The 26,323-nt window shown below is 49.5% G+C and overlaps 1 protein-coding gene across 6 annotated transcripts in view; it reads right to left on the bottom strand.

Annotated features, from left to right (window-relative positions):
- INSC (INSC spindle orientation adaptor protein) overlaps positions 1 to 26,323 on the bottom strand; it is a 122,959-nt gene that overhangs the window by 5,460 nt on the left and 91,176 nt on the right. For all 6 annotated transcript variants that reach the window (XR_011995089.1, XM_072725580.1, XM_072725584.1 and 3 more), the window contains exons 8-12: positions 19,958 to 20,129; positions 15,343 to 15,521; positions 7,302 to 7,368; positions 2,477 to 2,632; positions 955 to 1,031 (exon numbers count right to left, since the gene is read on the bottom strand). Coding sequence is in view for 5 of the 6 variants with exons in the window: in XM_072725580.1 (XP_072581681.1) it covers positions 955 to 1,031; positions 2,477 to 2,632; positions 7,302 to 7,368; positions 15,343 to 15,521; positions 19,958 to 20,129 (651 nt within the window). In the remaining variant the exon portion in view is untranslated. The remainder of the gene's footprint in view (positions 1 to 954; positions 1,032 to 2,476; positions 2,633 to 7,301; positions 7,369 to 15,342; positions 15,522 to 19,957; positions 20,130 to 26,323) is intronic.

Raw genomic sequence — 26,323 nt, forward strand, 5'->3', positions numbered from 1 at the left:
TCTTTAAGGACCAACCAAGAATTGGGCACTCCCTTCTGAAAGTCAAATGACCCATTTATACATTGGTTTCCCGGCCTCTTCACGCTTCCAACTGGAAGCAGCTCTGTTTGGGGATTCAGTCCAGCCCCAGCAGGGAGGAATGTAGAGACAAAGCACGCATTCCCATCTGGTACAGTTGAGTCTCTCATGGTGGCTCCAAGCAGCAAGAGGTTGGGTGGGGATCTCGTGAGATGCACTGCTTTGGTTCAAGCTGAAGATCTTGGCGAATAACACTTTCTGTCCTGTCCTATTGCTGCTGCCAGTCCTATTCTACAAGGGAAGGGGGTGGCTATGAAGCTGGAAGAGTGCCAGTAGAGGGGCCCTGTCGAAGAGGATGGAAGGCTTCTCTCCCAATGTCCCCTTTGGAAGAGACACGAGACCTCCATACCCTACCTTCCATTGCTGCAAGTACCATGGTGTCACTACCACCTGCCAACATTCTCCCCGCCAGCCACCCTGGTCTTGAGCTGCTGTTAAGACTCCTCAGAATGTCAAAGGTTCATGGTTATTAGAAGTATGCGTGAGGGATTCCCTAGCCCCCCATCTTTCACATATATGACCTCATATCATTATCTTTCATCTTTTTAAAGATTTATTTGAGAGAGAGAGAGAGCTCAAGCAGAGGGAGGGGAAGAAAAGCAGGGGCCCCACTGAGTGGGAAGTCAGAGCCTAAGATCATGACCTGAGCCAAAATCAAGAGTCAGATGCCCAACCGACTGAGCCACCCAGGCATCCCTTTTCTTCACAGTTTTGTGAATTAAATGAAACACCTTTATCATCATTTTAAAGAGGAAAGTTGAGTGCAGAGAAGTCTCATGGCTTACTCAAGCCAGCCAAGGCATCGCCAGCTCTCCTGGCCCCTGGTCTGCAGCCCCAAAGCCCAGGGCGGAAGCCAGGGGGATACGGGGAACTCACCAGGCAGGCCACGAGCACGGCATCACTGCTGTTCCTCTCGGAGGGCGATCTGCAGAGCTCGATGAGGCGGGACATACCTGCGGAGACACACGAGAACGTCATGCCCAGGATGGGAACGGGCCTGGCCAGGCCTGACCCAGAGATGCTCCCTCTGCCCCCCCCCCCCCACAGCCGTCTGGGTCACTCCAGGGCCCCACCAGCTCACCACCTGGCCAGAGAAAAGGTGCTGAACCCACCTGGAGGAGCTTGTGGTGGAGACTTTCTGTTCCCCTGGGTCTGAACAGACCCTGCTCAGGGCCAGTACTGAGCTTAGGAGAGCTGCAACAGAACGTACTGGGGACCTCTGAGAAAGAACTTCCTGTGTCAGTACTTCTGACTTTGCCAGAACTATATTTAATGTTTACATCATTATCAGCAGGACTTCCCATTTTTCTCCCAATTGCCTATTACAGTCAGAAAATGTATTGCTCCTAAGATTACAGAAAACTCCAGATTGAGGAGGTTAATATTTCCTAGGCCTTTATAGAGGAAAGGCAAATAAATGACTCTGCTTTTCAATGTAAATTGGCTTTTTACAAACTCCAAAAAACAAAAACAAAACAAAGAGCCAACTCGTAAGATATTAATAAAAGGTGTACAGACACATTCTATGTGTTTATCTTCCAGAAAGTCTTTCTGGAGCCAGAACCTGGGGCCACCTCATGCCATTTGCCAGGAACCTGCATGATTGGCAACAACACCATCCTATCCTTGGGCCCCTTCCTGGGATACATTCCCCAACCATCACCCTGGAATAAAGCCTCAAACCACAGCTGAAGGCTCACCTCCCTGCTAACACATTCCCCGAACCACTTGGAAAAATGTGAGCTGCTTCCCCCCTGTGCCAAACGTGGCTCGGACATGCTTTGAACACTGGCCTATGGTATGCAAGGGCACCTTTGTCTTTCCATATCTGCCACCCCACGAGGCTGTTAGCCCCCGTGGTCAGGACAATGCACAGTCAGGATGTTAGGCCGAGCACTCAGAACCGAGTCTAGCAGGGAGTGGGTGCTTTGAAAAGACTCGCTGGGGACATGTGACAAACTGAATGCACGAGTGATTTAATGAGTGAATTAATAAATGAATTAAAAGTGAATAAAAGAAGCAGTGAATGAGTGCACGAATGAACAAAAGCATGAGTTCGTGAGTGAATGAATAGATGAACAAGTAGATAAGTGAATAACTGAGTGAAGGACAAAACAGAACGACTGCATGAAGGGCTCTCAGCGAGGAGTCTTAGGTGAGTGGCTGTTCCATCTGACTTCAGCCTCCCCAGGCCCTGATTCCCTCTAGTTTTGGCCCCAAACTTACCAGCTAGATGGGGGGCCACATGCTGGGCCCCCATGCCAGCATTTTCTGGCACCTTGAGAGTGGGGCTCACCTCGGCCAGTGGGGCTGTGAGTCCTCTGTCGCCACCACGAAACTGGGGGTGCTCCCATCCCAGGCCCACCTCCCCACTCTTGCCACAGCCCGCACCACTTACAGCTCAGCCGCACGGCCTCCCGGGCCACCTCTGGGTCTCGGCTGAGACGGGCCAGAGTCACCGCGGCCTTCTGCTGGACTCGCTCACAGGCCGCCACCTCGGCAGGGGTTCCAGACCTTGGCTTCTCGGACAGCATGCCCATGATAAGCTGGACCCCTGGGCAGGAGGCAAAGGACAGTTGGTACCTGCCCCCGTGGGGAGCCTGCCCCCCACCCCGGGGCCAGCTGGATAGGTGGCTGCAAAAGCCTGAGACTTAGGAGGTCTCAACCATGGGAAGGCACTGGACGAGGCCACCGCTTCTCCTCCTACCCTGGGGCTATCTCTGATTCCACGCCTAAGTCACTCTACTTGGAAGGGACATCAGGAGGGCCTCCCTTCTGATTTTTTAAATGCTATTACTGAGCTTTCATTATATGCACAACACTGCACTGAATGCACAATAAATGCATGATCCCTAAAGCCTCCCAATAGTCTCTGGAACTAAGTATCTGTATAATTCACTGTGAGGCCCAAAGAGAAGTGGGGTCTCTTTTCCAGGGTCGCACAGTTAGTAGCCAGGTTGCTGATCTCAGAACTCAGGTAATCTGGTTCTTCTCCGTCACTCCTTCACCTCTGAGCCAGCTGCATCTAAGATAGGTCGAGAGGTGATGGGCCCCCCCATGGGAGGTGAGCCAAACCTTAGGCTGGACAAGCAACAGATCAAATGTTTTAGGGGGGCTTCTAGCACTGGCGGAGGATGGAGAGTTGAATTGAGAGGTTTGAGTAGGGCCTGAATTTGGTCAGCCGAGCATTCTTCCCACCCTCCCCTGAAACCAGATCCATCTTCTGATTGTCCTACAAACCCATACCCACATTCACTCTCACCCTCTGCCCCGGCCACCTAATTTTTCCGCAAGGATATCCTTTTCCCTCTCACACTCCAACTAAGTAATTCCCATCCTGCAGGTTGTAGTCAAAGTCCGTGTTCTGTGGGAGGTATTTCCTAACTGCCCCGGCCCACACCCCCTTCCCTGCACTGGGGTGGGGGGGATGGGAAATCTTGCCAGCACAGACCTTAAACCAGACAGGGCCCGTGGATATATTGTACTTTGCTCTGTTGCTCCACACACTAATTTTTTTAAAAAATCTTGTTATTACGAAAGTTGGGAAGTTTCCATTAAAACCCAGATTTCCATTAAAATCCAGCTTCCAAAAAATTGCCTCCTGACCTGACATGGGGGCCACAGTTCTTCCTGACAATAATACGCTAAAGCTTATTAACAGCTTGCTATTTTAAATGAGATCGGCCCAGTCCCTGCTGAGCCTACATCATCCATGGATAGTACCTGTCTGGTTCTATAGGTATCTAAGTTTGCAACCTCTGACCTAGACTGTGGAGCCAAAAGGGCCTTTAGAGATCTAGCCCAACCCCACTCTCCACCCTACACCCCATTTCACAGAAGAGCACCTGAGATCTGGAGAGAGAAAATGATTTCCCAAGTGCACAAAGGAGTTAGCCCCAGTCCAGGACCTCAGCCACAGGCCTCTGTGAATCTTACTTGAACCAGATGTCATTTCTAACTCTCCTGGATCTCAACGCACAGGGGCTGTTAAGTTACTTAGTTATGGCCCCGAGACTATTCAGTCCTGGGGAGTCGGGAGGGGTTCTCTTTCTGATGAGTTTTGTTAAGTACCCATTTCTCCCTCCTGCGGGCTCAAGGGACCCAGTCTCTAATACCTCTGCCACCACACACTAACCTTAGGGCAAGGTGCTTCTCTTCCCAACCCTCTCCCAGGCCACTGAATGAAACAGTCTTCAGGCTCCCCATGCCCACAATGTCCCTAAGACAAGGTCACGACCATGAATATCCAGAGGTATGTATGTTATGGCCTGTGGGCACATGAACAGGGGACACCAAAATGACAACTTTAGGAAGTGCCACAGGCTTAGGAAGTTTTACTAACTCCAGGTTCAGATGCCCACAAAGAAGCCACTTTCCCAATTCCCCCTTTGCACCTGCAAACTGACAAGGAATCAGATAGTTTCTCATACACCAGCAGGTAAGCTCCAGGGCACAAAGGCGTGTGTCCGTTTCCTGCATGGAAATAGATGCAGTACCTAGAGAGCGGCTTCACTCAAATCTTTGCTGACTAAATATCAAATGAATGAATATGAATGCATTCAGGTGAAGAGTCTTACAAATGTATAAAACCCAAGTTTTCTATAAATATATACTTCTGTGGGAGGTATTTCCTAACTGCCCCTGCCCACACCCCCTTCCCCACACTGGGGCGGGGGTGGGGGGGAGAATCTTGCCAGCACAGAACTTAAACCAGACAGGGCCCGTGGATATATATACAATATATAGTATATAAATAAAGTATATATATACTCTGTATATATATATATAAATACATGTTTATATATATAAATATATAAATATTTATATATATAAATATATAAAATATATTTTATATAAATATATAAATTATATATATAAATATATATAAATATATAAATATATTTATAGTATATAAATAAAGTATATATATACTTCGTCGGGAAGCCTGGGTGGCTCAGCGGTTGGACGTCTGCCTTGGGCTCAGGGCGTGATCCCGGGTTGGGGGATCGAGGCCTGCTTCGGACTTCCTGTGAGGAGCCTGCTTCTCCGTCTTTCTATGTCTCTGCCTCTGTGTGTGTGTCTCTCATGAATAAATAAATGAATAAATCTTAATATATATATGTATATATATACTTCATCTGTCTTAACTAGAAAAAAACAAGATGCCATGAAATTGAGCTGCCTAGAAAAATCTAGACTGTGTTTCCAAAGGCCAGGTCAGGCTCAATGCCAGAAAGGTTGCCTGGCGGTTGGGAGTTACAGCTTCGGGGACCAGCCCCCAATGCCCTGTTTCCCCAACACTCTCTCCGGCTCAGTCCCAGTCTCTGAGGGAGAAGTCGAAGGAAAGCTATTGATGTCATGGGGTTGACAGTTAAGAGCTTGTGCTGCCCTGACCTGCCTCCCAGCGTAGGGGTGACAGCAGCCGGGCCTCCTTCCTCCAGCCCCATCACCAACACTCACACACAGTTCGGGGCGGGACAGGGGCAAAATCACCAGGCTGCATTCAGGGCAGGACACATCAGTCTCACGCAGCCTGGTAAGGGGACTGCCTTTCAAAGCCCGGTTCTCCCGACAGCGCTTGTCCCCTTCCGCCCAGGATCCCACTGAGCTCCAGCAGGCCCTGGCTGTGTCACCGCCCAGGCCCTGCCAGTCCCTCCAGCTCTGCCCACTGTTGTACTCAATCTCCTCATCGAAGGCTCTTCAGCTGAGCCTGCCAGTCTCCTGAAAGAGCAGGTGCGCTTGGCACAGGGCCCATTCTGCCCTAGATACTCTTGTAACAAGCTCCGTCTTCATCCTCCCGGCACCCTGCGAGGTAGGTGCATTCCCATTTTGCAGATGGAAAAGCAGAAGTCATACAGCTAGTAACTGAGAGGGCCAGGATTCAAGCCCAGTCTGTTTCCAGTTTCCCTGGTGGCAACCCCCTGCCCTCTGCTGCACTGTTTTATTGTTGATCTTACACTATGTTGTGTTACCACTTTTGGGCTCCAGTTGGGCTCTCCTAGGACAAAGCCAAGGATTTCTTCATCTCTGTGTGCATTTGTTCAGTGCAATGCCAGGCATGTAGTAGGTCTCTAACTGCTGACTGAATGAGCCCATCAATAGCCCTTTGTAAACCATCAAACCCTCTACAGAGGCCAGATGTTCCAATCCCAAATCCATGGGCCTCTGGAGATCCATTGCCGCTCACCACTTGAACTTAAGGCTCTGAGTGCGGACAGAAGGGGCTGTGAAGGATGCTCCTCAAGTCTCTCAGTCTCAGCTGGCTCAGGAAAGTTTTTCATTATTACCTCAATCACATAAAATTAACACAAAATGATGTCTTTCAATTAGTAATAGGGCAATGGGGGATGGGGAATGTGTGTGTTTGTTAAAACAGCAGGGGCGACCTAGGGGAAGGGGGATTAACGAGAGCAGAAGCAGCTGGCCCTGGGCTCTCAGCTCACTCGTCCTCATTAGTGTCTTGGGTTTCCGACTGGCTGCTAATTGCTCCCTTATTTCCCAGTCACAGGAAGCCCTCGCCATTCTGCGTTCCCAGCTGCAAGGTGGCAGACCTGTCCTGGCCCCTAGCAGAGGCAGAGACAACACAGGGCCGCTCCCTGGCCCACCTCACCCCGACTCTGGTGACACCCTTGGTGCAAGGTGGGACCTGGGAGCCAGTGGGATGGCCATGGCCTCGGGTGAGGGGTCCAGGGGTCAGGCTTGCCCTGACCTGCTCCCTCACCCTCACTCCTCTTCAGACGCTTCAGCTTCCTAAGTGAGGCCAAATCCAATATGATAGGAACAACTTAAAGTCCAAATGCATCCTCTGGCAGGAAGAGATTTTTACTTTTTGGATCATAATGAAATACTCGTCTACCCTTCATCACCCTAATTAAAATAGCACCTGCTAACCCCTCACCTCGGGTCTACCTTACGCCCTGCCCTGCTTTATTTTCTACATCCCACTATCATCATCCGACATGCTCCATCTTCTCATTCATTGCCCCATGGAACTAAAGTCCCTCGAAAGCAAACATTTACGTATTGGCCCAGCTATACACATAAGTGCACACACATATATACGTATATGTATGTATTTATATATACACACACTCACGTAATTGTGGAGACACACATGCCCACGTTTCCATACCTGCACACAGCTCTTCACACAAACACAAAGGCCCATGGTCCTATATAAACCATAAAATCCATGCCACGTGCACACTGCTGCAAAGACATACCGTTTTCCTGAATGATGTCAGAGGCGCACTGCTCTAGGACAGACATGTTTGCCAAGATGGTCACAATCTGGAAAAGAGAATTGAGAATCTGAGAAAATGCGCACACCTGAGCCGAGTAGTGCTCTTTACAGACAGCTGAGCCAGGAGCAACGAAGCTTTCCTGTAGCCTGTGGTTCTTTCCTATGGTATTTTCTTCCATCCTCGTGGGCACCTGCCTCCCATATGTATTTCCCCAGTGACTGGCTCTCACTAGTCAGCATGTGGCGCTGGGATGGCCCCCAGGGGCCCCAGGACTCCACTGGAGAGAACAGGGTGCCTGAGTGAAGAGGGGACCCACCAGCTTTCTGCAGAAATGGAGACAGATTGGCAGACTGCTGGCTCGCCCTCCCCTGGACTGGGTGCCGCTCATCCTAGCCTCTTGCCCTGATAGTGAACCCCACCTACTTTCAGCCTGAAATTAATGGACAGCAAGGTCAAGTTAGAGAACATAAGATCAAAGGGCAGCATCACACCCCAAGTGTCATGTATTGTAAGGAACCTGGTGCGGAAGTTCTTGCTCGGCTGGCTTTGCAAGGCTGCGGTCCACAAGCCTTGCCTGTGGGTCATCTCTGAAGGGCTGTGTCTGTAGTAAAGAGATGCTGACGCCAGGTGGGCAGCAAGCCTTGGCTACAACCACACGGGCTGGACAGCCAATAGCCCACCCCACCCCGACCCCTTGGCCAGGGTCAAGGCTGCAGGGAAAACGCACCACCCAGAACTGGATTAAGGAATAGACCACCAAGAGACGGCTTACAGACCCCAAACTGTTAGGTGCCAAAACACCATTGGAAAATGTTGGAAACTTGGCACCTATTAACTCAGATATGACCCAAGACACTGCTCCTGAGGTAAATGGCAAAATGAAATCCACTCACTGCCACAGAAGCAGACAGCACCCTCGAGTGGTAATTAAAATAAAATAAAATAAAATAAAATAAAATAAAATAAAATAAAACAAAACAAAACAAAATGGAAAACACTCCTTGCTGGTGCAGTCCTCCCTCTCTCTCGAAAGGGTTCCTCAGAGCTTCTGGCACATTATAACTGGAGACCATGTCCCCACCTCTGAGGCAGCAGCTGACAGTCTACCGAGCACGGCTCATGCAGCTTAAACTCTGGAACTGGATAATGCATAGTAATGTGAAGTTTGCCAAGAGAGAGTATTATCTCTATTTTAACTGGTTTGACACTGGCATATTATCCTGCATAAATAAATGCATATGATAAATCTCTTCTTCTACACAGAAAGGAAAAGGGTTGCCATATGAATAGATTATCTATCACCATCCCCACCGAACACACATGTTGAAAAGGGACCTGTGTTCTTTGGCGGCTGTGTGTCAGGCCCTGGTGGCTCAGACCTGGTCAGGGGTCTGGCTGCGTAAGCATGCCTGGGATGGGCTGTCGGGGTGGGGGGTGGGGGGTGCAGAGAATCCCCCAAAAGCTTTCTCCCACAGGCAACCCTGCCCCACCAGATATTCTATGAAGGAAGTGGAGGAGGGTTGGTCCTTAGAAGTTTTTTCCTCCCCTTGGAAGACTGTGTGTGTGTGTAAGTGCTGAGAGGAAGGAGTTAGAGGAAATATATGGGTCAAAGACACAGTTTGAAGAAATGGAAGGAGGGACACGTGGGTGGCTCAGTGGCTGAGCACCTGCCTTCCGCCCAGGGCCCCAGGGCGTGATCCTGGAGTCCCAGGATCAAGGCCCCCATCGGGCTCCCTGCAGGGAGCCTGCTTCTCCCTCTGCCTGTGTCTCTGCCTCTCTCTGTGTGTGTGTGTCTCTCATGAATAAATAAAATCTTTTTCTTAAAAAATGGAAGGAATAAAATTTAAATTAAAAAGAAAGGAAAGTTCCCCAGGAGGCATAAAGTGCATCATCCTACAAGGAAGCAAACAGGAGGCCAAGTCCAGGGCAGAGCGCAGCTCACTGGCCTCGGGCCTTGGGTGGCCCATTAGCGACAGCACAGAGCACGGCCTCCAGCCACACGGAGCCACCACATGCCACCCTGAGCAGCCACCCTCAGCAGCTGGCCGTTCCAAAAAAGGGGAGGGAGGACACGAGGAAGCGAGGCAGGAAGGGCAAACTAAAACAGGAAAAGGAAACCTCTGTCTGCAGCCCCAGGTTCATTACCCGCGATTATTAGCTGTGTCGGGCACAGGTAGGTCTTTGTGTCAGACTCATTTAGATCCTGTTAATGAAAATTACTTCCTCTTTGCAGAGCCTGTACCCCATGCGGTTTTCTGAGGTTCAGATGAAGTATTCAATTAAGCACAATTTGAATAAATGCCAATTACGCCCTGCTTGGAGTCCCCCTTCTGAAAGCTCCATGTGTGCGCCGTGATGTAGCGGGAAAGGGGCATCAATACCTCTCCTTGATGTCAGGCCCAGGGATGGGATCTTAGGGACAACTGGTTTACCTTGTTGGGGACATGAAACAATGCTGTCAGGGGACAGAGTGCAAGAGCCAGGCAGACAGGTGCCCCCAGCCCAGGATCATTCATTCCTGTCTGATGACTTTTCAATGAAGTCCTATTCCTCCTGAGTGAAAGGGCACTAGTCGCCCCGCAGTTATTTGGGGAGTAGAGGGGGGTATCAGCCTCGAGAGAGGCCCTTGGTGAGAGGCAGTGCAGTATGGTGGCTAAGCACATGGGTCAGCCTACTTCCAAATATCGGCTCTAAAAAAAAACAAAAAAACAAAAAAAAAAACAAAAAAAAACCAAAACAAAACAAAACAAAAAACAGATATCGGCTCTATCATTTCTTTCCCACAGGATCTTGGCCATGTTATTGAATTACAAACTACCACAGGCTTAGTGGCTTAAAATGAAACAATTTTACCTTGCAGTTCTGGAGGTCAGAGAATCCACGTCCTTGCCCTTTCTGGTTTCTCGAGGCTGCTCCCATTACTCAGCTCTCAGCCCTTCACTCTGACCTCTGCTTCTTCACTCGTGGCTCACTTTCTGACTCTGACCTTCCTACCTCATCCTCTAAGAATCCCTGTGGTAACGTTAGACCCACATCAATAACCCAAGGTAATATTCCTATATCAAGACCCTTATCGTATCCACAAAATCCTTTTGGCCATGTAAGGTAAAACCCAGGTTTTGGGGAATAGGATGTGGACCTCTTTGGAGGGTCATTATTTGGCCTACAACAGCAGATAAATAGATAATTCATAAGATGGTCACGAGCATTCAATGAGTTAATGTTTTGTCAAGCACCCAGAACATTTGGTGAATAAAATGAGTATAACTTCCTTCTGGGAAACAGAGCCTGAAAGTATCCAGAGCTTGAAAGATTATGTCACGGAGTCCTAACCAATGCAATGCCCGCCGTTGCCAAATGCACTGTTAATGGGAGATCGTTCCTGAAGGGAGACAAGATCCCAGAGCAGAAGGAGCCCTTCCCAGCAGAGAACCAAAAAACCTCTGGCTCATTACCTCTGTGGTATTTTTTTTTAAAGATTTTGTTTATTCATTCATAAGAGACATGGAGAGAGAGGCCGAGACACAGGCAGAGGGAGAAGCAGGCTCCCCACAGGGAGCCTGAAGCGGGACTCGATCCCAGGACCCCAGGATCACACCCTGAGTCAAAGGCAAACGCTCAACCGCTGAGCCACCCACGTGCCCCACCTCTGTGGCATTTTAAAATCATTTTTCTTTTGGCCTCCCAAAGACTGACTGCCTTAGAAAAATTGAGGCGAATAGCAAATTGGCCAGAATAGCAGGGGGACCTCCCTCATCACTGATTCAAGAAAAAAATGCCCCCATGTGGTAAGAAGAAAGTTGGCAAAGCCTTTTGATGTCAGCACACACACACGCCCGGAGAGAAAAAGGTTTGTTCCGGCGCTGGCCCAGGGCAGGTGCCCCTGGAACACTTGTCACTTGTCTGCAACGGATCCCAAGGCAGGAACCGGGCTTGTCTCACATCCTCAGCAACGTTTGCCTGTGATCACACTCTGACTCTCTCTCTCTCTCTCTGTCCCTTTCATTTTCTACATCGTACACTAACACTTTCTATATTGTGGACTAGGAAGACCATCCCTTATAGAAAAAAAAAATCAAGTGAGGATTATTCTGCACAGAAGCAGGTGTATGACAGAAAATCTAAGACGCATTTAATGAAAAGTTATGATTGCTTCTATGCTGCGCAGTAATTAGGACAGAAAGGCCAACATTTCATATGACTGCAATTAGAATTACTCTTTAATTGCTAGATGGAGTATTTAGATGTCTACCATCACCAGGTTAGCTCCCTGAAAGCTAGCGCAAGGGTGTCAACAGCCCGGGAGAGCAGCCCGCAATATCTCTTTCAGCCTCTAGGGGGAGCGCAGTGCCCTTCTCTCTCTTTCTTCTCTCTCTGTCTCTCTGTCTCTCTCTGTCTCTGTCTCTCTCCCTCCTACCATCTTCCCTCCACTTCACTTTTTTTTTTTTTCTTCCAAAAAACCAAAAGAGTCAAGACAAGGACATGGGTCTGAAGCAGGAGGGGCCTCAGGGAGGAAGGATGTGGTCTCTCTGAACAACACTTTCTTCCCCAAGGCCAGGGAGGCGAGGCAGTGCCCGGCAAGGTGCAGCCTCTGCTGCTCTCTGCTGAGCCTCTCACTCCGTCTGCTAGGAGTGGTCAGGGGTCTGGAAGCGGGGGGCTGGGGGCCGGCCAGGCACGGACAACAGGAGCGCGCTGCCTAGGCCCGGGACAAGCACACCGCCCCACGCTCCGCCACTCGGATCGTCTGGGCCCAGCCTGCCTCCTCACTACCAGAGAAGCCAGACAGGAGGAGGACTGGGGTTTGGGCTCAGGAGAGAGAGCCACACAGGCCGCTCCAGCACCTGGGATGTAGGTCCCAGGCTGTGGGGGAACCAGGCCAGAGGACTGTCCCCGGGGATTGCATCGAGGTTGGGGTGTGCGCCTCCCAGAATCAGGGACCACGAGCTCTGCGCTTAGGAAACTAACCCTTGGCTCTGTAGGAGGAGCTTCTGGAGCAGGTCAGGACTGGGTGTTGCGATCCTGGCTTTACAGGCTTTATCAACACCCCCATCCCCCACCCCCAACACACACACAACGTGCATACACCCCCACACCCCACCTGGAACGACACATGCACTGCCTCACTCCGTACCACACTCCCCACCACCACATCCCCTCCACGGCTGGCCCCACCTTCCTGCCCCAAAGCTGACAGTCCCTGTCACTGACCCATCCCAGTCCCTGGTTCTACCACAGACCGCAGCCCCATTCATTACTGAGTATCCACCTTGCTTCTAACTACTTTATGAGCAATCTGCCATCCCATCATCATCGTCGTCCCGACGACACTAGGACAGAGGGAATAGATGGTCCCCATTACACGACCGAGGAGAAGAGACGTGTGGCTCAGAGAAGTTAAGCGATTTGTCTAAGGTCACACAGCTAGAAAACAGCAGAGCCAGGATTTGAAGTCGGGTCTGTCTGAACCCAAAGCCTGTGCTGTTTCTCCTCCGTCATGGGCATCACATGGGTATTAAAAGGGCTTGGGGACAGCCGGGGTGGCTCAGCGGTTTAGCACCACCTTCGGCCCAGGGCCTGATCCTGGAGACCCGGGATAGAGTCCCACATCGGGTTCCCTGCGTGGAACCTGCCTCTCCCTCTGCCTCTGTCTCTGCCTCCCTCTCTCTCTGTGTCTCTTATGAATAAATAAATGAAATCTTTAAAAAAAATAAAGAAATAAAAAAAGGGTTTTGTAAAGGATTAGAGGATTAGAGGGCTTGGCAACGTGAGTCAAAATTATACTCCCTACTAACTGGCATTTCTGATAATGGACTCCTGATGGTGATATTCATGGTGAGTTTTCAGAAATGCCACAAAACCTGAACATTCTAAAATACCAAGCAGGCAATATGTTTTGTTTGGTTTTGTTTTGTTCCATGGGAAGCATATAGCAGTACCTTCACCTCTAAGAAAGCAATTATTTCTGAAGGCCAAAAGAAGTCACGCTCGGTGAAAGCTTCTGTTGTGGCCTAGACAAGATCCCCGGGTCCCGGTCACCCTAGGGTGTCACCCTGGGAGGGTGCTGGGAGGCTGTAAGGTGGGAGAGCACAGACCCCCGGTGGCCCTCACCCCTGTCCACACCCCAGAGGTGCTGGTGCAGACAAGGTAGGCGCGGCAATGAGGGTTTTTGTCAGACAAATTAAGGGAACTGGGCTTGCTGGGGTGACAGGGGTGCTCATCGAGATGTCCATGCGGAGGTGGACAAAATAGAGATCCAAGACCCAGCGGCTCTGCACAGCCCTGGCGTCACTGGCAGATGCATTACCGGAAGCCTCGCGGCATTTAATTTCCTAAGTGTTTCAGGGGGCGGTGAGCACTTCAGAGCCTAATTCATCTTCGTTGTCTTCATTACAGAGAGCTCTGTGATCACTTTAATCCTCCCCCTGCCACAGGAAAGAGCCATTTGTTTCCTTAATGGGTGCGCTTTCACTAGCTAAGTGGTTGCTCTGAGTCACGGCAGTAGGTGGGCAGAAGGTGAAGCTGTCCTGAGGATGTGGGGGGCTGGAGGGGGGGGGGATTGGTCGTGCCTGGCCCAGACTTGGGGGGCAGGGGAGACCTAGGAGCCCGGAGAGGGAAGGAGGGAGGGGGGGGATGATGGGGTCCGGGTTGGGGGATGTGAGGAGAGGGGCAGGAAAACTCTGGGCTCCAGATTCAGAAGGAGCTGCCACCTGCATGGAGTTTGACTCCATCCTCTCTGGGCCCTGACCCCCCACCCCCCCCCTTCTGAGGAATCCATGAGGTTTCAGAAGGGGGCCAGCCACTCCTCATGATAAAGGAGGGTCTCTGCACACAGAGCTACAGGATGTCTGGCTGGAAGAGACAAGCCCGTATCACCGACCTGGAGGTTCCCCACCCAGGGCCATGGGCCACACATTCAATGCCACACGTTTGCATTCATTCAGTTAGTTAGTTATTTCAACTTAGTGAAGTATGTTGTTTTGAACCCCATTCGCAGTGGAGAAAAGTGAGGCTCAGAGTGAATTGCCCCGAGGTACATGATTCGAATAGCAGAGGAGCTTCTTCCCCCCACCCTACCCCAGAGGAATCAACCACATGAAATAACTAGAAACGAATAAATATCACTAGGAAAGTCAACACCGCATTGTGAGGTGTGGCCTCCAGGAAAAGGAGGTGATGCCAGGTGACTGGAGCCATCAGGGAAGGCTTTCCAGAAGTTTCTGGGGTAGGAATCAAACAGAAAGCTGTGGCAGCTTCAACTAGGTGTTGGGGCTGGGAGAAACAGAGACTGGAGCTAAGAGGTAGGCAGGGATGAGTTGGGTGGGAGGCTGGGGGATCATCTAATGGGGGGGATCATCAGCTTGGGCACCCGATGGAATTCACAGAGGCCTAAAACCCACCGGATTGACCACCCCCACCCCTTGGTAGGGAAATGGGAGGCTGAGTATATAGCAGCAGTGGGACAGGATAGATTTCTGTAACCTCAGAGCTCAAGGCTCTGAAAAGCCCCTCATTCAATGTTTTTGAACACGTTTAACAATAAAATCCCTTTATATGTGGAGCTGTATGTGGAGCTCAAATATACAAAAACATTGAGAGTGATAGAGGGGTTGAGGTCCTGAATCAAGGCTCTGCTCTGCGGAGGCAGAGAAGGGAAGAACCTCTCTGCAGGGAGGATACAAGCCAGACAGGCCGCAATGAGACTGGGACGCAGAATTCCACAGGCGGACCAGGGACACCTGGGGTGTCTGCCTTCTGGGATGCGCTGGTGTGGACAGAGATTGAGGAAGGCCCTAGAGTGGCTGGCATGGAGGAGTGGGGCAGAGAGTGGGCTCATGAAGATGCTCCAAGGCCAACGACATATGTTGAGAACATTTTCCTTTACCTAGAGTGTGACTCACAGGATGGACTGCGTGCTGGCAGGCCATGTGGTCTCCCTCTCCTCCAGAACCTTTGCCCTGGCCTCCTGACCTCTGTCTTTGTGGCTACAGGCTCTGTGTCTGCTCCCCTCTGAGCCGCTCACCTGATCCCGGGTGTAAGGCGTATCCACTCTCTGCTTGTCGCTGCAAGCTTCCAGGAGGACCCGGATGGCATTCAGCTGTAGAAGCATCTCGCAGGCCATCGTGTCAAAGAAAGTGATGTTGGCCAGGGCCGCAGAAGCCAGCAGGAAGACCTCCCCAGACGAGGCCTCTTGGCACAGTTCTGGATGGTGAAGAGGAAGAAATCAGCCTCCCTGCCAGTGCTCTCCTATCAGTTATCTCACTTGACTCCTGCAATTGCCCTGGGAGAAAGTCTGGGCAGCTGTTATGATGCCCATTTCACAGATGAGGAAAGCAGTTGCCAGAGACGGAAATTTATCTGTCTACATAAGTAGCAGAGCTGGGATTTGAATCCTGGTGTAGAATTTCTATTTCCTCCTGTATCTGTTTAGTCCTTTACCAAGGGAACACTACGTGTCAGTCACTGCTGGTGTCTTGGCATGGCGCGGTGAACGCACAGATCAGGGCTGTGCCCCTGTTAAGTTTATGTCCTAGCAGTAGGTGAGAGAAAATGAACTTTTTAAAAATTAATAAGATTATTGTTGCACATTCTAATGTGAGGGAGAAAACAAACAAGTGCTAAGACAGGGAATAACTCAAGGCTTGGCGGGGTGCAAACGGAAGATCTCCCTAGGAATGTGACAGCTGAAACTGTAAGGAGAAAATGGGGCAGTCATGAGAATACCTGGGGATCAATATGTTCCAGACCAAAGGAACAGCAGCATGTGCAAAGGCCCTGAAGCACAGAAGAGCTCCTGGTCCGTCTGTATCTCCAGCAATGTACATTAGACTGCTCCTGAATTTGCCTTAAGAAATTTGCCTTTCTTAAGAAAGAAGCTGAAGTTAAAACCTACGACTCTACCTTTCCAGCGGCCATCAGCAGAGCTTCAGGACCTCGTCTGGTCCCAGGATAAGGGTCATATGGCTGAGGAAAAGTCCTACACCAAGCCCTTGGATGGTAGGCTCTTTCTTTCTGATCTTAGTGGCCATAACCCAGACCTAACCAGAGTCCCCCACTTACCATCTCTAAATGATGAATCTGATGGGCCTTTACAGAGGAGAGAACCTCCCCCAAACCCTGTAATCCTCCACCATTTAGCCCATGTTCCCATGGGCTCCACTTGACCCAGAATGGACTCCTGCCTCAGCAGGAGGTGTGCTGGCCACCCATTCTAGTGAGCCGAACTTCTGACCCTCAGCTCCAACTTGAGCATCATTCAAGGTGCTTCCTGGGTCCAGGTCCTCTCCTAGTGACAACATCTCTATGAAAACACAGAGAGAGGAAGCCACACTTCAGGAAAACACCTGCAGGAAGAGTTGGGCCATGTGCAATCCTGATCCCTAATCCTAGCTCCCAGACAAAGAATCTGTACTTCCAGCTTCTAACATTGAAGCTGGCGTGTCTGGGGCCTTTGAGCGAATGCAGTTACTGGCCCCTACCTAAACGGGGATGGAAAATAATATTAGTTGGGCCACCTGCTGTGTGCCTTGCTCTGCGTCATTAAATTCTGAGCACCCTTAAAGTAGAAGATGGTCACCTCCATTTGCAGACGTAGAAGCCAAGGCTTAGGGAAGCTACTGGTAGCAGAAACACTCCCATGTACTCTGCGTGAGGCACTGCTACATATTTGACCCCCTGAAGCCATTCCATCCTTACTACAGCCCAACTTTCTACCACAATTTCATAGCTGTAGAACTGAAGATTCAAATATTAAGCGATTTTCCCAAAATTGAGGCATCGAGGAGTATGCAGACTCAACCCCAGGCCTACCCAATCCCGGTCCCCATTCTTTCTGTGTCCCTGGCTGCCTCTTGTTCCTAAGCCTCTTTGACTTTTTCCCAGTGGCACTCCTACAGATTTCAGTGTCAGGCCTACCAGGGAGGCAGGGGCTGTCCCTGGGGAGCACTGTGCCCCTCAGCCCAGGTGGGACCAACTAAGCAACTCAGCATCTTGATCTAAGCCGCCAGGGCAGGGCAGCAGATTCCCCCAGGAACTAAGAATTCTCTCTGAGAAGAGAGAAGTTCCTTTCCAATGGCTGCCCACTTTGGGAACCCCTGGGGACAAGCCAACCTCTTCCAGGCCACCTCCCTATACCCAAAGTTTGGAGAGAAACCACAGGAGTCACTGGCCCACTTTGCCGTAAAGATTTCTTCTAGATCCAAACACCCACACTAATTCTCATGCAGTCACGGTTGCCGCCAACGCAGCAATTATTAACACAACCACCTAAGTGCCTTTTAATTTGGGTGCACATTTATTTAAACTACAGTCTGAGTCACCTGGGATGCGTTAGGAAGATTAAATTGAGGATTCCAGTGACTCATTTATAAATGTTTCCAGGGAATAGCAAGAAATTGGAGGGCTATTTCCCACCAAAGAACAGAGCCCTGGCGTCCAGCCCAGAAAATATATCCCATCTGCTGACTCTCAGAGCAGACTCTACAATGTATCTTCATAAGGAGAAAATAAATAGAGAGGCTCCTCTTCTTCAGGGAGAAATCCAACCCCGGGCAAAGAAGTAGGGATGGAGATACGGGCAATAGGGAGAAACTTGTTTCGATTATATAGATTTCGGTATGTTGATTTGTTTTAAATTTTTGCTATCACTTATGCATTGGGAGATTTTCTACAAAACTTCGGATTTTTGTCTTATCTTTAAAAACTGGCCTTTCTGGGCAGCCCAGGTGGCTCAGCAGTTTAGCACCTGCCTTCGGCCCAGGGTGTGATCCTGGAGACCTGGGATCGAGTCCCACGTCAGGCTCCCTGTGTGGATCCTGCTTCTCCCTCTGCCTGTGTCTCTGCCTCTCTCTCTCTCTCTGTCTCTCATGAATAAATAAAAAATAAAAATCTTTTAAAAATAAAAATTGGCCTTTCAAAAAATTAAAAAAATAAAAATTGGCTTTTCTTACATGGCTATGATCAATGGGAGATCAATAGTGACCAACCTCCCTTTTGTCAGGGCTTTTCAGTTTCCTACAGGGTTCAAATTCTCTTGTTTTCTTCTCCCATCTGGCCCTCTTCAATCATTTATGTGTCCTGCCTGGCTCCAGTGGATGACTGACCATGAGCTTCCTGGCATAAGTGAATCCTAACTCTGTTATGTTGCCTTGAGAAGGTTCCTCAACCTCTCCTGGCCTACGTTTCTTCTCCTATTGAGTGAGCACTGAACTTTCTGGTCTCTTGAGTTCCCTCCAGCCAAGATCTTCAACAGTTGGCTTCTGTGTTTTGTCAACTTTGAAGAAACATGGATGTTGGCAAATTGATGTATCCCAGCCTGGCTTGTGGGTGCCACTGCCCCAATGACCAGAATCAACCCATAAAGCCAATTTAACTGATGACTCCTATGTTCAAGGTCCTTGCAGAGCATACAATTCTAGAGCTAGAAGGACTCAAAAGAAATGGCTCCAACCTCATGTTTTCTGTATTAGGAAAACTGTGAAGTAGCCCCGCACAGGATTGCTGGTCAGCAGCTCTTTATTAAATGGATGAATGAAAAGACAAAAGCTCTCACTCGAATGTTCTGACTCCTAGTCTAGTTTCTGCGCTGCCCCTACATTTGTGTTATGCCAAATCTTCCCAGCCTTGGTTTGAGAATTCCAAGAGTGAATGCTAAATTTTCTGATGAGATCAACTTTCATTCCGTTTCAATCAGACATGGATATGGAGACGGTGGCAGAGGTAAGGATAGAAGTAGAAACACATATCCTTGCCAGGACTTATAGAAGAAAGGATGTGGTTGGCAAAACAAGTCTCCTGAGGGTTTTATCCAGACAAGTACCAGCTTTGGCAGTTTTGCAAAAGAAAGCTGGAGGGAGAGAATATTCTAGATTGCAGACAATGATTCTCCAGTCAGGAGTACATAAGTCTGAATAGGAGAACTTAGAAGAGGACAGCCCGGGTGGCTCAGTGGTTTAGCGCTGCCTTCAGCCCAGGTCCTGATCCTGGAGACCGGGGATCGAGTCCCATGTCGGGCTCCCTGCATGGAGCCTGCTTCTCCCTCTGCCTGTGTCTCTGCCTCTCTCTCTCTCTCTGTGTCTCTCATGAAAAAATAAATAAAATCTTTTTTTTAAAAAAAAAAAGGAGAACCTAGAAGAGTCACAGCTTTCAAGGCCCCACGATGTGGGTGCAGTGGGGGCTTGCAGGTGGCAGGCTGGTGTGGACCAGTGCTTGCTGAGAAGCTGTTTGCCCCATCATTCTGTGCATTCATTGGCTGCAATAGTCTGAGACTTCAGAGACAGAGCCCACCAGAGTCTCTCTGGCCAAGGATCTAAACCTCAAAATTCAAGGTCCTCTACTTCCCCATGGGCTTGTCCCAGTCTCTATTCAGAAAGGTCAGTTAGTCCCAATGTGTCCTCAACTCAAAGAACTTCTCAGCTGCATGCATTTCAATCAGAGACTTGACAACAAAGTTCTTTAAAGCCTGACTCTAATACTTTAACTGTGGGATTTCAGCTAGTGTGACATCAGTGTGGGAGCTACATGGGGTGCAGTGTGTGTGGGTGTGTGGAGGGGGGAGGAAGGCCTCCTTGGCCCTTCTTGAAGACAACTGTGACAAGTCCCGCTCACGCAGCAGTCCCCTCCCGCCCAGGGTGACTCACTGATGAGAGCTGTCACGATTTCTTCCATGCTTTCCAGAAAGCTGCCGAGGTGCTGAGTAAAGGGCAGGTGTGGGGAGGTGACCTGGGCAACCACAGCCGCAGCTTCAGCCCGTGTGGCCTCTGGGTGGCTGTCATCGGTCAGGATGTCGGCCAAGCATAGAACACCGTCCACCTGCAGGGGAGAGAGGGCATGGCCCTGTATGTCCTGGGAGAGCACCACTGCTCATGACAGTAAGGAGACAGACACAAGCCCCCTATAGGGTCCAGCCCTAGATTCCCAGAACAGCCCAGGACACTGTGTGGAGCCAGGGACAACCCTGGTGGCTAGACCCCATAAATGACCCCAAACCTGGCATCAGAAGACCTGTCCTTTGGCTCCAGCAGAGACCAGGGACCTCTCCTGGGCTTCTTAGAGTGCAGGCATCAAGCCAAGTGCCCAGGGCTAGCCCCTGGCCATCCACTACAGCAAAACACAGTGTAAAGAACAGTCACTTAGAATCCCCACATGCCCGAGCTCCAACCCTGGCCCCCTCTTACTTGAACCGTATGACTTGGCCTCCATCACTTAGCCTGTCCAAGACTGTATCCTCATCCACCAACAGGGTGTTGGGGGTTAAGGTGATGAAGCAGGTGATGCGGATCCAGGAAGACAAATGTTGGCTCCCTCCTCCCTTCCTCGGGTTAGCGCTAGGCTGAGCTCAACGTCCTTCGCTCCCCATCCCGTCTTCCACCACCCTCCCCACTAGAAAGAGGGCTGCTTCCCTGAAAGCTTGCTCTCTCTGCCTAACCAGAGAGGAATGAACCTGGGCGTGGTGGGATGGGAATGCCAGAAAAAGACTTCAGTTTCCCAGTTCTGCCCCAATCAGACTTACTCATGGCACTATAATAGCTTCTACTTATCAAGTGCTCACTATGTGCCAGCCATCCTTTCAAATGCCGTACATATACCATTAACTCCTTGTGATGATCCTCTGAGGCCAGTATTATCAGTATCCCCATTTTACAGATGAAGAAACTGAGACACAGAAGGATTCATTGACTTGCCACAAATCACAAACTTAAAAAAGTAGTTGGTTTGGAAGTTGAACCCAAATTGTGTAGCTTCAAAGCCCATGGTTTCTATCAGGACATTATACTGCCTCCTGAGAAGTGACAGCTGAACCTCAACCTCCACCTCCATCAGGGGTCACTAGATGAGGCTTTCTGGAGAAAGGCAGGGGAGGGATGGTGGGTAGTAATTTATCAGTTAGCTCAGCTGGGTCCCTGCGGCTCCTTAGATGCCCCAGGCCACCAGCCTGCCTGAGGACCCTGTCACCAACCACCAAGAAGTCCTTCCCCTGTTGGGGTGGGGGGCAGGGACGAGGCCAGGGAAGAACCAGGGAGAGGTGAAGTGAGGAGACACCTGTGCCTCTGCTCCCCACACCTGCCCACACCGGCTCCTGTCCCTACACCCTTACTTCCTGCCACTCAGCTCAAGCAGCTCTCCAGAGGTCAGTGTTTCTCTTGACTAATCACCACCACTGACTTCTGGGCCTCCCCTAAATGGCTCTTGGGAGCTGTAAGGTCCATTAGCTGTAAAAGCCTTTGGCAATCTCAGACTCAAAAGAAGACGAATATGGGAACAGGAGCTGGAGGAGCTGTCCGCAATAAAACTCACCTGGATGTGCCTAATTAAAAAAGAGCGAACAGCAGCCAGGCAGCTGCGGGCAGGACTGGATTCATGCCAGATGTCTGACTAACAGGCCTTCAGAGAAGAGCCTCGCTTGGGCCCAGGTAAGGAAAGGGGGCTGCTCTGGGCCTGGAAACAGGAAGCCCTATTGCCAGCCTGCCAACATAAGAAACCTCTTAGACCTGTCGGATTTTTATCCCTTTCCCCCTTCCAGCATTATCCAAGGCTATAGCTAAGGGTAGGTCTCCTCAATCTGACATTGAATGCAAATGGAATTGTATTCCCAAACCCGGTTGAGAATGCCAGTCAAACCCAAACCAGGCCCACTAGAAACCTAGTCCCCAACATATGCTTGGAGATGGGTCAATCTGAATACACTAGAGAAGCCAGGAGTGAGTGATCTCTGAGGGCTCCCTAAATGCTCCTCAGCAACTGCAGTGAGTGCAGTTTCCCTGAGCACATGCTGTGTGCCAAGCCGAGGTGAGTCAGGGCAGGGTATCCTCTGCAGTGAGGCAGGAGACTCATCCACAGATAACCATTTTACATTGTGATTTCCAATGAGGACATTCTCTGGGGAGGCCTCGGGAAGCCACCCTGACTTAATGCCCACACCCCAGCTTGAAGAGGTGGCCCTTGAAACGCAGGCCCAAATACACCTGCTAGCATCATAGCATTTATCACACTGTTTCTCCAAGTGGAGTCTGAGGACTAGTTGCACCCAATTCACGAAGGGTTTCTCCAAAGCACATTCCTGCCCACCCCCTTCCTAGACCTACTCAGACTCTGGGAAGGTGTGGAATTTGCCTTTTTCACAAGGTCCGCAGACGCCTTTATGCACCAGGGGTTTGGAGCAGCACCACTGTGATGTGACTCTCTCTCTCTCCCCCTTGTCTGTTTTCCCTGTCCCCAGAACACTCTTCAAGTCTGGGTACAGCTTGTTCACTCATGGCTGCTCACAGATAGTAGTAGGCTTTGGGTAAAAGGGGAATAAATGCAAGCGAGTAAAAGTTGGCCGAAGACTTGAAGACACCTGAGCTAAGTAAAGGGGAAGGGATGGCATCGCAGATGGAGGAGCTATTGTGAGCAAGGGCCACTACAGGGAAGAGCAGCTCCAGAGAAACAGCCAGCTTGGGAACATAGATTCTAGGAATTCCTGACCCCAAGACAGTGGCTCTGACTGAGCCTGATTCCTCTTCTGCCCTTAGGTTTCCCAAGAAGTGTATCTGTGGTGTCATGTCTATGCAACTGCCCACTGTCCTGCTTCCCTTCTAATGTGTTTTCTGCACTTCAGATCTCTTTTGGTAACTTGTTAATTATGAAATCTATCGTCCCTTCAAAAGAGAATATGTGTGTGTGTTGCAAATATATGAGGTATAAAAAACAACAAAACAAACACCCATATGGGTATACGTATGTGCCTACTATCTAGAATTTTTTTTTTTAGATTTTTAAAATTTATTTATTCATGAGATACACAGAGAGAGAATGAGAGAGGCAGAGACACAAGCAGAGGTTCCATGCAAGGGCCCGATGCGGGACTCGATCCCAGGTCTCCAGGATCACACCCTGGGCTGAAGGTGGCGCTAAACCACTGAGCCACCCCGGGCTGCCCCAGAAATTCTAATAATATTAGGAAGAAGATAATATCATAAAGCTCCCTGTATGCAGTTTTTGATCTCAAAGCTCTGCCTTTCCCTGTTGGATGGGCCACTACCCTGAATTTTGTGCTATTATTCCCTGTTTCTTTAGAGATTTATTGCATGTGTATAGCTTTACAAGGTTTTGAACTTGACATAAATGGTATCATGGTGTGTATAGCACTTCGCTCTTTCCCCCCAGTCAGTTTGGGAAACTCCTAAGGTCTATTTTCACTGCTGTGTGGTATCTCACTGTATAAACCAACTGTTATTCATTTATATATTCTCCTGTCGATGGTCCTTTGAGTCATTCCTTGGTTTTTGCTATAATATGCAGTACTTCTATAAATGTTCTTCCAAGCGTCTTCTGGTGCATACATGCCAGATTCTCTAGGGGTCTCAATCAAGGAGTGGAATTACTAACTCATAGAGCCTGCACATCTTTAATTCTACTAGTGTTGCCACGTTGTTTTGCAGGACAGCTGTAGCAGTTTATATCCCTATCAGCAGTGTATAAACTCAACTCCATACTCTTGCCAACATTTGGTACTGTCAGATTCTAAAGTTCTGTCACTTTGGTGGAGGTGTAAAATTTTTATTTTAATATGTATGTCTCGACTTTCTACCATGAAGCTCAGAGTCCTCTCATGTTTTCATTTTATTATGATTAGGTTTGGTTCTGATTTGGGGTTTTGCCATTTGAACTTTTTCTACGAATGGCCTGTTCATGTGTTTTGCTCATTTTTCTATTTGGTAGATTGTCACAGTGGGTCAATTTCTTGGGCCTTTGTGTCTGATGCTTCTGATCTGCCACTTAGCCTGCTGTCAGCAAGATGCCACTAGCCCAAGTTGATTTCCCTATGCATCACCATCTCAACAGCTCCAACCCAGCCAGCTCACTGCAGTGGGAGCCCCTGAAGGGGACCACACCACTGGACTCCAAGCTTTCCAGTGCATGAACTAGTTCCTGTAGCATCAGAACATGCACAGGCTCTAGAGTCACACCTACCTGGATCTGAATCCTGCTTCTGCATCTTACTAGCTGCACAATTTTTGTACTTATTTTGAGTCTTTATGTATAAGTGGGGGTAAAAATACCCACCTCCGAGGATGTTGGAATTTAACAAAGATAATGCATGTATAATACCTGCCACATGGTGGTGCCATCATCCCACCTCTTCTGCATCTGATGATTGCAGCTATCTAGATCTGGGGCCCTGAGTCCTACTCACTTTTCTGTAGGCTCATCTGGGACTGACACTCTGCTGGGAACCTCAGCCCTTTGTGTTAGGGCCCACAGGCTTTCCTACTTGTTTGGACATCTCAACTCATGCAGCCCAGAACTAGAACTTTTAAAAGGAGAGTGACTCCTATTTCAATTCCTGACCAGCACCAATAAGATGAATAACTACAATAGCTCGGAAGAGAACAAAGAGAAAAGTAGCACAATCCCTGCATCTCTTTATAGCTCATCAAACATTAATTGTGCACCTACCTTGTGATGGGCACTGAACTAGGCACTGGTACAAAGATGAATCAGGAATAAACAAGAAATGGAGAAGCAAAGACAGACACATAGAGAAATAAAAGATGAAGGAAGGAGAATGAAAGAGAGAGAGATCATATATTTAAGAAGGATTTGGGGACTTGTCTGGTGCAGAGCCCAGCCTCCCTGTCCCTCTCTGACTTGGCCTCTACAACACCTCTCCCTGCTGGGAACCCTCTCCAACTTGGTGCTCTCTCCTGCCTGGGACTCTATGACACCCCATTGTGGAGGCTCATCTCCGCCCTAACTACCACTTATCATTTGCTCCTTTAGTCTCTCCTTTGCATCCACCTAAAGTAGCTTACACCAGGCTCCCCCAACAGCCCACTTTGTACCATCTCAGTCAATAGCACCTAAGTCAAGTGGCCTCAGTGACTCACTAGGATGACCCCCAAACCTAGCTCTCCAGCTCTGACCTTCTTTCCTGATATCCACATATACATTTCCAACCTGCCACTGAATCTTTTTATGTTTAACTCCAAAATTAATTTGCCTAGATATTCCACAGGGACCTCAAACCCAGTTCATCTAAAGCTTGAATGGTCTTCTGTGAACACATGCCTGCCTCCCTCAGACAGAGTGTCTCTGTCCTCCCAGCTGCCATACCACTCCAATCTGATCACAACTAGAGCACTTATGGTGTCAGGTTGCTCTCATAGGTTTGTATGTCTACCCTGCACTAGATGTGAGCTGCTCTGGACAGCTCCTGTACTGAATCATCTCTAGTCTCCAGCACCCAACTGAAGCCTGACACATGGCAGTTAACACAGCAGGCTGAATGGCAAAGAGACAGAGGCCTGGGGAAGGAAAGAGATCACCAAGGCCATGAAGCACATTAGTGCCAGGGCCAGGACTCCCATCCTGGTCTCCTCACTCTTTGCCCTGTGCTCCTCTGGACAGCCTCTGGGAAGGGCAGTAAAGGGAGAAGTTAGTGAAAGGGTCAGGTCAAAGAGAGTTGCTTAACTTAGCTCGTATGATGGGCCCAGGAGTGACCCAGCCTGAGGCCAGCTTCTTCAAACACTAGTCTCATTTCTGGAAAGTCTCCATCCTCAAACCACCCACTTCCTATCCCTGGACATAAACTTAATGATGCCAGGAGAACAATCTAATCAAAGCACTTTCACATCCCTAAAGAAATTGCTGTTGGAAGCACTTATATGTAATTAGCTTTTACATGGAAAAGGATGGGCCTGGGCCCAAGGCCAAGCTTTCCTCATGGGAGAGCTTGCAAGTGGTGATGAGGATGGTCTAGCCTGGTCATCACCTGGGAAGCAGGGCTGCTGCACCTGGAGTCTGGACACAGAGGGAGCTGGAGAATGCTGGGATTCTCCCTGAGGGGTGGTTGAAGGAGGATAAAACCCATGCAGTTGAGGAACCTAAAATATACAGTAAACATCACATCATATTTAGGAGCAATGTTCTCTTACTAGTTATTAGAGAAGCATCACTGGTACCTTTATGCAAATATCTCAAGAAATGGGGCTAGTCCATAAAGACCCATCAGATATACCAGT

This window comes from Vulpes vulpes, chromosome 11 (genome assembly GCF_048418805.1).
Source record: "Vulpes vulpes isolate BD-2025 chromosome 11, VulVul3, whole genome shotgun sequence".
NCBI lineage: Eukaryota > Metazoa > Chordata > Mammalia > Carnivora > Canidae > Vulpes > Vulpes vulpes.